Genomic DNA, 12,651 nt, shown 5'->3' with positions numbered 1-12,651 from the left:
TTTTTTCTCAATTAAGCGAAATTGTGCAGTGTGGAGACAGAAGAGTTGTGACCCATATTGATTATCGTCGTCCCACAAAGGTACGTAACAACTACCTCATTCATGATACANCTTCCATAAAATGTGATAATGATATTGCACAAATGATTGGACGTTGGCAAAAAGCACAAACTATTGACAGGTCTGTTAAACGTCCAAGGACGTCTCAGTATATTGAACTTTTCGTCCAAANAATAAATATACGTCCTCCAACTCAAGCTGAGCACTATGAGAATCTGAAAGATTGGACCTACATAGATGAAGATGGACAACGAAAAATAAGAAATATTTACCCCTTACGTCCATAAATATTTGTAATGTTTAAGACTCTTTTCTATTGTTCTGTACTGTTTAATAGTTGTTTAGACTTCTATTTGGATGATTGTAATAATGACCTCTTATGTTTGACACTTTATTTGAACATGGATGAATGTAATAAAAACTTCTTATGTTTTATATTATGTTATATTTGTGTCCAAAAATATTTCCACTGCAAAATCCACTATGGTAATCGATTACATAGTCTGTGTAATCGATTACCAGTGCTTGCTGGCTGACCAAAGTGCATCAGACCCCTCGTAATCGATTACAGCAAGCTCGTAATCGATTACGCGCCCAACCCTACNCTATAAAAGCAACTTTTTCTCTCTCATTTCGCACACCCAACCTTTCCCAACCACTGCAGCGTCGTTTTCCACCATTTTTGCACCAACAAGACTTCCAAAATCTCATCTTTTCCCACTTTTCTCACTTCTAAACACCATTTTCACATTCTACTCTCCATTTTCTTCAATTTCTACCGATTAAAATTTCGAAATGGCGGATTCTTCCAAAAGGCAAAGGGTTAGGGGTTCAACTTCTACAGCTGCGGGACGTCGCCGCCGTGAACCTTCACCGATCCAAAGCTCGCCGTCACCCTCACCACCAGCATCACCGATTGAATCGGAANAAATACTTCAATTTTCAACTCCTGCACTGGCTGAAAGGTATTTCACACTTTTTAGCGATCGTGACATCATTGAACCAAAATTCGTGGATAGAGAATTTTTTGAAAGACAAAATCTGCAATTTTTTCAAATGCTCACAAATTTAGGCTTGGATGAATTTGTCTGTGATAGTGGTCATGGCTACTATCCTGAACTTGTACGGATTTTTTATAGTAATCTTAAAATTTCTGATAATGGAACCATTAGGACTGAGGTTAAAAATGTGAAAATGATTATCAAACCCAGTCTATTGGCCTCCATAGCCGACCTACCCTCTACTGGATTGAAATTTGAAGGAAAAATATTAGACCAATGGGTGGATGAATACAGTTTAGATGCCACAAAACAGTTGATTATTTCGCCTGACAAACGTGTAGTTGGTAGAATTCTAGCGGGATCCATGACAGTTGACGCTAGAATATTACATTACATTATCGTTCGTGTTTTGTTGCCACGTGTTTCTAACATTGCCCAGGCTACCGAGGAAGATATTATTCTCTTGTGGATTATAATGACGGGGAAGCAGATCAACTGGCCCCATCTCATCCGACATAGGATGAAGAAGGCTTTGAAGCCAAATGCTCCATTACCATATGCATTTTTTATCTCCCGTATCTTGGAACATTTTTCATTGGATTTGGATGATGAAATTATTGCCCCAAATACGAGGCAAATGACAATTGCCAATAGTACACTAGAATCCTTTGGATTTAGGATCGATCATAACGACGTCTGGGTTCCTCAATGCCACAATCAAGCACGTCCTCCACAACAACNACCACCACCGCCCATTCCTCGACACCAAACTTCATATGATGACTTAATGAGGGGGATGAATGATCTCAGAACATTTGTGGGGGACAGCTTCAACANAATGAATGAGAACATGAATGCAAGATTTGAACAACTCGAGATCAACATGGGAGACCGCTTTGATACATTGGAAACTCGAGTTGATCATTTGGAGCATGAGGTTATGCGTCGTCATTTTGGTCCAGGACCTTCCTCGTAGATTCATAGTAGTGTTATTTTGCTTATTTTTAGTTATTATCGTTATGTAATGCATCTTCAATTCAATGAAATATTTAAAGTTTCATTTCTGACTTTCTTTTCTATTTTCCATTTCTAATTTCTTTAAAAATAATTACTCTGCCGAAACACGATATATCGCAAATTATAAAACAAAAACAAAGCAAATGTATCTACAACACAACTAAGACCTCAATCAACAAATAAAACACGCTGGTAATCGATTACAAGCCAGTGGTAATCGATTACAAGGGGAATTTTTTGCCCATTACACACTGGTACGCTATTACCAAGCAAATTACACAAATCAGAGTGCAGGTAATCGATTACAAGGTCCAAGTAATCGATTACCACACTGGTTTTGGTCTACAAAGCTAAAGTCGTGCAGGGGTGGCACGACTTTAGCTTTCGGTAATCCATTACAGATTTGCCTATTTCCGTAATTATTGGGTCAAATTTACCCTACGAAAACCTAATGTGTGAGGAGTTTTTGAATTGAGATTTTTTTTTGTAAAATATTATTATTTAATTGTAACAGAAAGTTGTGTAACGTTATAAACTTTTTGCAAACGTTCGGATGACAACGGTCATTATGCAACGGTCATTATGCAACGTTTAAAATTTTGCAACGGTCCTTACTTATGTTTATAAATATATCATCATTTCATTCGAAGTGGATCAGACAAAACACATATTTTCAATCTTTATTCTCTTTTGATTTCCTATCTTCTATCTTATTTTCTAAATCTCGTATGTCAACCATGCTCCAACAATCCGCGCTTCAGCAGCCTGATGGTGAGAGACGAAAGAGAAATGGAGCACTGGCGAGCCACCCAAGTGGAGATTGATCGGCACTTCCGCATAATCGAAGAGGCGCTGGGCGAGGAAGGGGATGAACGGGACATCAATGGCTACCTTGCGGAACTATCCATAGACTGCGATGGGCTTAGCATGGATAAGCCCCCTCTGGGAAATCATGAAGACCGTCAAGACTGCTGTTAATGCGGTAAATTTTCCTTTTCTTGTCCCTCTCTCTTTTCTTCTTTTATTTTTATTACTATAGACCTAATCAAATTATTTTCTAACACATCCTAAATTGACAACTCCTACTTTTCCATAACTCGAATTTCTTCATTTTTTTTTTTTAACAGTTTCATAGTTACCTGTTCCCCCCTCCGATGAACAATTTCATCAATTTATTTCAAACAGATCAATATTGTATGGTTATATATTATTTTGTTGAAAGTTGATAAATATATAATGATTAGCTTAACTTTGAAAATTTATGGTGAAAAAGTTGTTCGTTTTTTTATCACATGTTTAATGATCCCACTTTCCACAACCCCCTTTTCTTGACAAAAAGCAAATATTAGAAAAACTCTAGTAAATAAAAAAAGTCAGTTTATCTTTTCAAATTTGGAAGTTTTCATTCTGGTTGTAGGGAACATATGTAAGGTTTAGAAACTTCAATTGTTAAAATTTCTTCCTGATATGGTCAAACCCCAAATCCTAGGTACAAAGATACATACGACTTGTATAGCAGTTTTTTAATACAACTACTACTTTCCTATATTCAGTACCCTATTGTAGATATCTAAACTGTTCATGCTTCTCCTGATATCCGCTTCCAATTTAGTGGTTTACCATGACACTTCTAGTAGGTTTCCTTTGTGTGGCAAGGCTTCCTGCAATGTGCACGCCAAGGGTTTCTTCAATCATGGGCTTATCTTCATGTTCCAGCTTCAAGCTGCTTTGGGGTTTTGAACTCCCTTAGTTTCCCCAGACCTATATTGTCTGGCCATCGTTGTTTTCGCCATGGTGGGTGAATTACTGGATCAGAGTGTTGTGCTCTATAACATGTAGTTTAGGAGAAGGATAGGTAGAACTCAAACTAAGTAGATAAGGGGAAAGTAAAAATATAAGACTGAGATTTAGATGAATCTGATTTAGATGAAATATAAAACTAGTAGAACTCCTTAGTTTCTAAAAGAATTATTTAAATTTTTGAAAGAGAAAGTCCTAACAACTTTGACACTACATTATATGTTAAAGGTTTGAAATTTCATGATTGTCCCTTTTTCTCTACTTTTTATTATTGAAACAGAACTGAGTATAAAGAAGTCTGCTTGGTAAATGTCACTGCTGATAGGAAAAACCTTGCAAACGCAGAGAAAGTTGTGAGCTTCCCACTAGCTCTCCCATTGCAACAACTCGTAATTTTAGACTTCCATTGACATATGAAGCTATTGTGATTCCTACTTAGGTAATATAATATAATGTTATGCTTATTCATATGTTTCACGCAGAGTGTAATTGATCCAGATGTTTCTATCAGCATAACACGGTGATTCCTCTATAGGTTAATTGTGTCGGAAAAGCAGCCAACATTTATGATGTTGGTTATCAGCTTAATGGGAGTGCATACGTTATTTCCAAATATATTAGCAATACATGGTTGTGGGATCGGGTACGTGTTCTGTGATTTAGATACTCAGGCAAGTTGAACTAGTTGAACCTATATTTAACATTAGGAATAATTATTAAAATAATTTAATTTTTATATAGTCAGTGCAACTTTTATATAGTCAGTGCAACTTTTATACCCAGACTTTGTATGACTCAACTGATTTACCATTTATTTCAATCTGCCATTGGATGAATGTACTGTAGTTTAATTAAATTCCTTTTAGAAGCATACCTTTTTCTGATTCTTCTAGGAGTGTTCTCCTTCTTATCTTATAGTGATCCCAATTTGCTGAAGACACTTGATGTATATGATGGAACTGGTGACTTCTTAAGAAAACTACAAATAGATGACGACGCTTTGACAAAAGCCATAATTGGAACCATTGGGGATGTAGATGCTTATCAGCTTCCGGATGCCAAAGGTATGTCTATGAGATAGTTGATGCTTTCGAAGCCTGTTTTCTATGGATATTTGGTTCTTTTGCCACTCCATGACCAAACCAGAGACTGGACCTGCAAGCAAAGATTACTTGCTGAATTATTAGTAGTTGCGTCTAAAATGTGCAATTATTGTTTTCATTTACTGGGTAGTTGCGGTACTTACCAGAGGAAGAAAGACAAAGAAGACGTGAAGAAATATTATCCACTAGGTGAATACTTGATCATTTGATCTGTGATGAAGCAGTATAATGATCACATCTCACTCGAGCATAATCCCAAAACGTTTTTCTGAATTTGGAATTGATGTTTGAACACAGCTGATTTTCTGTGTCGTTGCTGCTCCACAGACTAGTCTCCACAGCTGATTTTATGACATTTCTTAAATATTTTGCAATGTATTGTTTCCCTTGAACATAAATTAGTGACCTGGGCAACTTGGTGATACGACCTGGGCAACTTAATTCTGACCTGTGAAACCATTCGTTGTTTTTATACTGTTTTATATTTCTGCCAGTTTGAAGGACTTCAAAGATTTTACGGATGCAATGTGGGTTGTGGTTGCAGTGGCATCTCCAGAGGATGTAGACGCAGCTAAAAAGGACCGTCCCGATTTTTTTCAAATACACAGAATTTTGGTAAATATGTTTTAAATTAAATATAACTAAAAAATTTTATAAACTTAATTATTAAAATAAGTAATATTTATAATTTTATAATTTCTAATTTTTAAAATAAAAATGGTTTCTTTTGGATGGACATATTTGTAACAAGACTAGAGAAGAAATGCAAATAAACGTACAAAATGCAAATAAACTTCATGAAATGATTTTAAATTAAATAAACTTGCTAGCTGTGATATATATATAAAATTTAGAAAGTATGAATGTTTTATTGTTTAGAGGAACATGTGATTTACAACAACACATTTCTTAGTCACGTATGTTATATAACTTGGATGAGTTTCTTAATTAATTCATTAAATAGTTATGTCAATTGAGATAAAAAAAATTATATAATATAATATGTTTAAATTGTATTTTATTGTATTTTATCTTGAGTGGCAAAATACAAGAAGTAAATTTACATCACATACATGGATATTAGTAATTTTTGATCAATTAACACGTAATTAATATTTAAACGTTATAAAAAAAAATGTTATATAAATATCATTATTTTCAATTTATGTCAAACATTATCACGATGGCCGTAAAATTAACATTTATGAAGAAGATCTTTAAATTTTTAATTCAACTCCAACTTCTTAGTTGAATTGACCTGATTTTGTGAATCGGATTCCCTTGTTCAATCTTCATGACAGTGCTGTGTAAATGTGGTCCAGAGTCTAACATTCAGCTTCAGGACCTATGAGTCCAACAACATTCAGCTATTAATTCTTTCATCTTAAGCAACGTTTCACCCACAACAGTTGTTAGACGTAGAATCACTCATGTACTTTCTTCAAACAGTTTTAACCTTTTAAAAAGTTGATTTCGTCTCAAGGCATAATTGGTTCATAACACAAGGCGGTCTTTCCCATCACCATCACATCTTTCAGAGCAATCAATATAGAAAGGAATGAATCACCTGATCGTCTTTCACTATCAAAACTATCTTTCATGTACATCCTGCACCCAATCTTAGATGCGCATGCCAAAATTTACAAGTTGGATTGTGTGAATGCATACCATATACCAGTTTGTCAGCAGAATAAGGTCACACTAATAACCAACATTTTTTTACTAACTCTACTATTTTGAAACTTCCATTACATGCCACTGGAATTGACAGCTTTACTTACGCTTCCAACCCTTTAATCTTGTTGTGATTTGTGATGTATTCTTGAGACAACGAGAATCGATATATTCTGTCGCTTTAGCATAACAAGATTGGGTAAGCGTGTAATAATTCAACTCCCTTTTTCACTTAGAGTAGCCACGAGTTCCGACCGAGCCTTATCGAGGGCACTTGACAAGTTTTCAGGCTTCCTCCCACCTGCCTGAGCAAAATTGGGCCTTCCACCTCCTCCACCGCCGCATAATTTTGCAATTTGTCCAATAAACTTACCTGCCTGAATCCCCTGATCAACCACCCCTGGAGAAAAAGCAGCAACTAAGCTAACCTTCCCCTCACCTGGACATGAGCCCAGTACCACAGCTGCTGGATCTGTTAGTGTTTCCAGTAAATATTCTGCCGCACTTTTAAGTGATTCAGCATCAACGTCATCGAAGGACTCAACTAGCACCCTGCAAATTTTCAACAACAAATAAATAAAAACGATAAATCTACTTAATGTTTAACAGATTTCTAAAGATGATTTTTTTAACAACATACGGAATATCTGGTTAAAAAAACAAGAAAATATACATAAAGGGACATCCTTTCAAATAATTTCTGTAGCAATCACAAAACTATATATTCAAGGGACTACCTCTCTGCTTCAGATTTGTTTGGTTTTGACGATAAAAACTTCAATTGAGAAAAGGTTGAAAGACTTCTATATCAAAGAAACATCTTCAGGTTGCTAAAACTGAAGAAATCACTCTGCCCCATATTAGGGCAACATATACTATCACACTGAGAAACATTACCTGTACTGTTTTGAATTCCCCACCAACAATCGTTTGCTCGCAATACCTGAAGCTTTGTAGATTGCTGCCTTTGCACGCACAGCAGAATTTTCATTTCTAACTACCCGTAACTCCTCCAAAAGGTTTTCTATCCTTGTTGTCACTTCTTCTGGTTTAACCTTCAAAAAATGATAATATTATATAAATTATAACACGTAATTTCATGCAAAAATCAATATTGCAGAGCATAACACATGCCCAAACAGAATTAGAAGTGCTTGAAAGAAATGGTGCAATGTGCTGAAAATGACCAAGCCAGCAACACCCCTGGAATTTTTATTTTATTATAAACACTAATTAAAGATTATACGCATAAAGGACATACATTATGTATTTAAGAAAGTTCATTCGCTGACATGTTTGATCCATTGCGGAAGAAACTAGACAGGAAATCCTATTAAGGCATACACAAAATGAAAGTCCCAAAGCTAAGTGATAAGCACCCAAAACACCTCCCTTCTTAAAACGGACTTGTTAAAGGGGAAAGAATCAAGCTACTTAAGTACTTCATCGAGTATAACCTACTTCTGAATGTGTGATTTATGCACCTCATACTGTCCCTGAAGACCGAGGTGTTGCATATAATTGACCCAACAAGGTGTATATAATTAATAATTGATCACAATAATTGAATAACGCAGATATTGACCCAACAAGGTGATTTTATAATTTCGGTCAATATAGATAAAATGAAAATTAACTGTTTCTCCTGAGGGCAAACTATAACTTTTGAAGCCAAGATCATGGAACATACTTTGAGAGTGGAACATAGCTGCTTTAGATAAAAGTCACGGGCATTGATATATTCAATGAAGGCTTCGCCAGCTACAGCTTCAATTCGCCTGATTCCAGATGCAATACCCTGTTCTGATATTATTTTAAAGCCACGAATTTCAGAAGTATTATTGACATGAGTCCCACCACATAGTTCCATTGATACACCAGGAACCTCTACCACACGTACCTGCAGAACACCAAATTTGAAACCAAAATAAGCTGCTTAAGCATCAGCTTGATAAATACTAACACATACATATTCTTAATCATTTCCCTGATTGATGAAAGGTATATACACGCTTGATAAATATACACGCCTAGATCTGGAACATATAACTGTAATCTGTCATAGAAGTGATGAGCCATTAGAATTTAAACTTTTATTTTAGTTTCATTAACAGAATATTCGCTTAATATGATTTACAGAACCTAGTGTCTTAACTGTATATGATTTACTACTGTGGTCCATGTGCATGCGCTTGACAGAGATACGTGGATAACTACTAGTATATCATAAAAGACAATTGTAATTGGATGTCTTCCAAATTTGAACACTTTTTTTTGGCATGAGTAGCAATCTAACAATAGTAAAAAAGGATTTCAGTCAGAAGTATTGTTTTGAGCATTAGCAGTATTGTAAACCTTCCCTGAAGGTCACCTACTTTGAATACACATTTCATGATAAATGTAATCTACAAGCTTAGAACTACTAAAACAGAAGTAATACAATTAAACTTTAAAGGTCACTACTAAGTGTTTGAAGTAAATCCTACCTCTTCTCCGTATTTTTCTCCAAACATTGCAATTGCCCCAGCACTTTTTGCATCAGCAAGGGGCATCACTTTGGTTTGAAGTAGTGTTGCATCTTCAATCCATCCATTGATCAGCAGTTCAATTTCAGCAAGCTCACTATCACGAAGTGGTCGGTGGAAGTTGAAATCAAATCTGAGACGATCAAATGCCACCAATGAACCAGCTTGTGAGGTCTCCTGACCAATAACCTTTTTAAGTGCAGCTTGTAGTAAATGAGTAGCAGTATGATGAACCTACAAAACCCAACTATACTTACTATAATCTTGAACAACGTGTATGTTTGAAAACTGGAAATATACATGACTATAAATGAGCAAATTAATAGTTCTTGTACCTTAGCTCGCTGCCTCAGCTTCAAATCAACTGCTGCTTCCACTTCTTTGCCAACCTCTACAACACCCTTTTGGACTGTACCCTTGTGCACAAATATATTGCCTAAAGATTTCTGAACATCTATTATCTCCACAACAGCTTTTGATTGATTATCACCCTCTGAAATATATAGAAAACCATGATCGCCAATTTGACCCCCTGATTCAGCATAAAATGGAGTCTTGTTCAGTAAAACTTCCACATTACTCCCTTCACTGACCTGTACAGCTGGATTTCCATTCACCATTAAGCTTTCTATCATTGCTTTACAATGAAGTCTGTCATATCCTATAAATTCGGTGTCACGTACATTCTCAGCAACATTTTCCCCATTTTCAATGGCAAGTCTGACAGTATTATGAGCAGCTTGAGATTGACGCCTTTGCTTCTCCATCTCAATATCAAAACCATCCATATCAATACTCACACCACGTTCTTCAGCCACTTCTTTTGTTATTTCCATTGGATATCCATAAGTATCATACAACAGAAACACATCTTCTCCAGCCAAGCAAGGAACGGTTCCACTTCTTTCTGCATTTGATAAAGCATCAGAAAGTTTCTCCTCAAGCAACTTTTCTCCTCTCTCCAGTGTCTGCACAAACCGAAGCTCTTCTCTCTTCAGCTCCTCAAAGATACGAGGTGCTTTGTTCTTCAAATCAGCATCAATCTGTGTACTTAATTCCACTACCTTCTCAGCAATAATCGGTAAAAACGCTCCTTCAAGGTCTCCCCTACCATCACCCTTTATACCAAGCAACCTGCCTGTACGAACAACCCTTCTAATAAGCCGCCGAACTACATAACCTCTCCCAACATTTGATGGGACAACTCCATCAGAGATGAGAAATACAATTGCACGCATATGATCTCCTATAATCTAAGATAAATCAGAGGAAAAAAAAAGGCAAAACAAAAAAAAATATGAAATGGCACATTAAAAATAATAAGAAAGACAGATATGGGTTAAAATAAAGTAAGATTGCAGTGCAGCATGTATGAAGATAGTCATTATTTACTTTCAGATTCCTCTTTGTCTGATCATCAGCAAAACCATAAGAAACATTTGCTAACTTAGAGGCCTTCTCTATGATGGGGAAAATCAAGTCAGTTTCATAATTGTTTGGAACCTGCAGAAAGCATTGGCTATATATAAGATGGACTTTAGGAGCATGTGAAATGATAGTTCTAGTGCCCTAGAAATACTTCTTAAAATGTAAACGATACCTATTACAACAACAAAAAATCAGCATAGTGAACATATACCTGTTGAAGAATACGAGCCAAACGCTCCAGTCCAAGACCAGTGTCTATGTTCTTCTGTTTTAGAGGTTCAAGAGAACCATCGTCTTTTTTGTTGTATTGCATGAAGACTAAGTTGTAGAACTCTATAAACCTTGTATCGTCATTGAGATCCTGCTTTCATCCCCCAGGTCCCAACCACCCAACAAAATATAAAATATTGTCCCTGAATGATATTGAATCCTTCAATCTAAAAATGGCATACTTACAGCATCTACATATCCCCTCTCAGGATGAAAATCATAATAAAGTTCTGAACAAGGACCACAGGGACCTGTCACCCCACTAGTCCAGAAGTTATCTTCTTCTCCCAACCTTTTTATGCGTTCAACTGGGACACCAACCTGCACGGAAATCAAGTAAGCAATAGGAACAATAATCCAATACACTTTGTCAAATGTTCGCTAGTCAAAACAGAAGTTAGTTACGTAAGCAAATAAGATGACGGTCGAGGAAAACCATTTGTAGCTAACCTCATTAGACCATAGCTGAAAAGCCTCATCATCATCTTTATAAACACTAACCCACAATCGGTCCGGGGGCAAACCAAACCTAACAAGGTAAATGAAAGAGAAGAAAAATCATAATATATTTTGTCATAAGAAAGAAGTGGGGTGGAGGGATAAAATGTGCTGACTCTGAGGTGGAAAGCTCCCACGCCCATAGAATAGCTTGTTTTTTGAAGTAATCACCAAAGCTGAAGTTTCCAAGCATTTCAAAGAAGGTATGGTGTCTGGCAGTCAGGCCAACATTGTTGATATCATTAGTACGGATGCATCTCTGTGCAGTAGCAGCACAAGGTACTTGTCTTGGAACCTGTAATTAGTAAGTTAGAGAGGAGAGTTCGTGATACTGATTGATGGTGAGGCACAGGCATACCTTGCCGAGGAAGATGGGCTTGAATTGGAGCATCCCGGCGATGGTGAGTAGAACAGTGGGATCATCGGGGACGAGAGAAGCGCTGGGAAGAAGCTTGTGACCGCGGGAAGCATAAAAATGAAGAAATCTCTGACGTATGGAATCCCCACTCACAGAATTGGGATTCACTGTGACTTGCTGCTGTTGTTGTTGGTGTTGGGGAAGAGGAACACCTTGTGCCTTGGAAAACAACGAAGCGCGAAAACGAAACCCACGTCGACGGTGCGGTCTGAGAGACAGAAATCCTGAGCACAATGGCAATCACGATTACTATTAGAAACACAATCAGAAGCAACTGCGTAGAGTAGAGAAAGCTTAAAATTGAAGAAAGTAACGAACCATTGGTATTATTATCATTAGTGTTACTATTGTGTGGAATGGGAATGGCGGCAACCTTTGGAAGCGGTAGGAGGAATTGTGACTGTGCAAATGGAAGAAGCGCCAACCCTTCCATGGAAACGCCGATGCTAACGCCAACTCTCAACGGATAGATAACTCTTCTTCCATTCACTACGCTCCCCACACCACATAATATTATGTAATATATATATATATATATATATATATATATATATATATATATATATATATATATATATATAGTGGATTTAAAGATGGAAAGAGGGACCGTATTCAGAAACAATTCTAAGAATTGATTAGAAAAATTCTAAAATGATTGTTTGTACATGTTATAAAAAAGAATCTCGTAAAAAAAAATTAAGTTTCAAAAAGAGTTCTCATGTAAAACATTTCCAACGTAGAGTTGTAACTTATAAACTTAAAATTTAAATCTTATAACATATTTCAGTAAGATGAATAAAACTCTAGATTTTAAATAAAATTATTATGATTTTAAAAATGACTCACTTCAATTTAAA

At 36.3% G+C, this 12,651-nt stretch overlaps 2 protein-coding genes across 10 annotated transcripts; one reads left to right on the top strand and one right to left on the bottom strand.

Moving 5' to 3' along the window:
* Positions 1-2,735: 2,735 nt before the first annotated feature.
* LOC106759638 (presequence protease 2, chloroplastic/mitochondrial-like) lies at positions 2,736-5,606 on the top strand. Of its 9 annotated transcripts, none has more exons than XM_022781119.1 (4): positions 2,736-3,060; positions 4,414-4,521; positions 4,797-4,942; positions 5,476-5,606. In XM_022781119.1, the coding sequence occupies exons 1-4, from the start codon at positions 3,056-3,058 to the stop codon at positions 5,478-5,480; spliced, it is 264 nt and encodes an 87-aa protein (XP_022636840.1). In that variant the 5' UTR covers positions 2,736-3,055; the 3' UTR covers positions 5,481-5,606. The 9 variants fall into 9 exon arrangements, 3 of the variants coding, with proteins under 3 accessions (XP_022636840.1, XP_022636838.1, XP_022636839.1); XM_022781117.1 differs by lacking the exon at positions 5,476-5,606 and adding an exon at positions 5,112-5,474; XM_022781118.1 differs by lacking the exon at positions 5,476-5,606 and adding an exon at positions 5,112-5,474 and having other exon boundaries at positions 4,361-4,521.
* A 924-nt stretch (positions 5,607-6,530) lies between these two features.
* On the bottom strand, positions 6,531-12,322 carry LOC106762109 (alanine--tRNA ligase, chloroplastic/mitochondrial). Its single transcript, XM_014645821.2, has 12 exons — positions 12,113-12,322; positions 11,735-12,018; positions 11,493-11,671; positions 11,329-11,407; positions 11,065-11,199; positions 10,820-10,969; positions 10,573-10,683; positions 9,516-10,433; positions 9,142-9,414; positions 8,346-8,555; positions 7,553-7,710; positions 6,531-7,207 (listed from the first exon to the last, which is right to left on the bottom strand). The coding sequence occupies exons 1-12, from the start codon at positions 12,225-12,227 to the stop codon at positions 6,871-6,873; spliced, it is 2,949 nt and encodes a 982-aa protein (XP_014501307.1). The 5' UTR covers positions 12,228-12,322; the 3' UTR covers positions 6,531-6,870.
* Between the last annotated feature and the right edge of the window lie 329 nt (positions 12,323-12,651).

This window comes from Vigna radiata, chromosome 5 (genome assembly GCF_000741045.1).
Source record: "Vigna radiata var. radiata cultivar VC1973A chromosome 5, Vradiata_ver6, whole genome shotgun sequence".
Lineage (NCBI taxonomy): Eukaryota > Viridiplantae > Streptophyta > Magnoliopsida > Fabales > Fabaceae > Vigna > Vigna radiata.
This window is presented reverse-complemented; position numbering and strand designations above follow the sequence as displayed.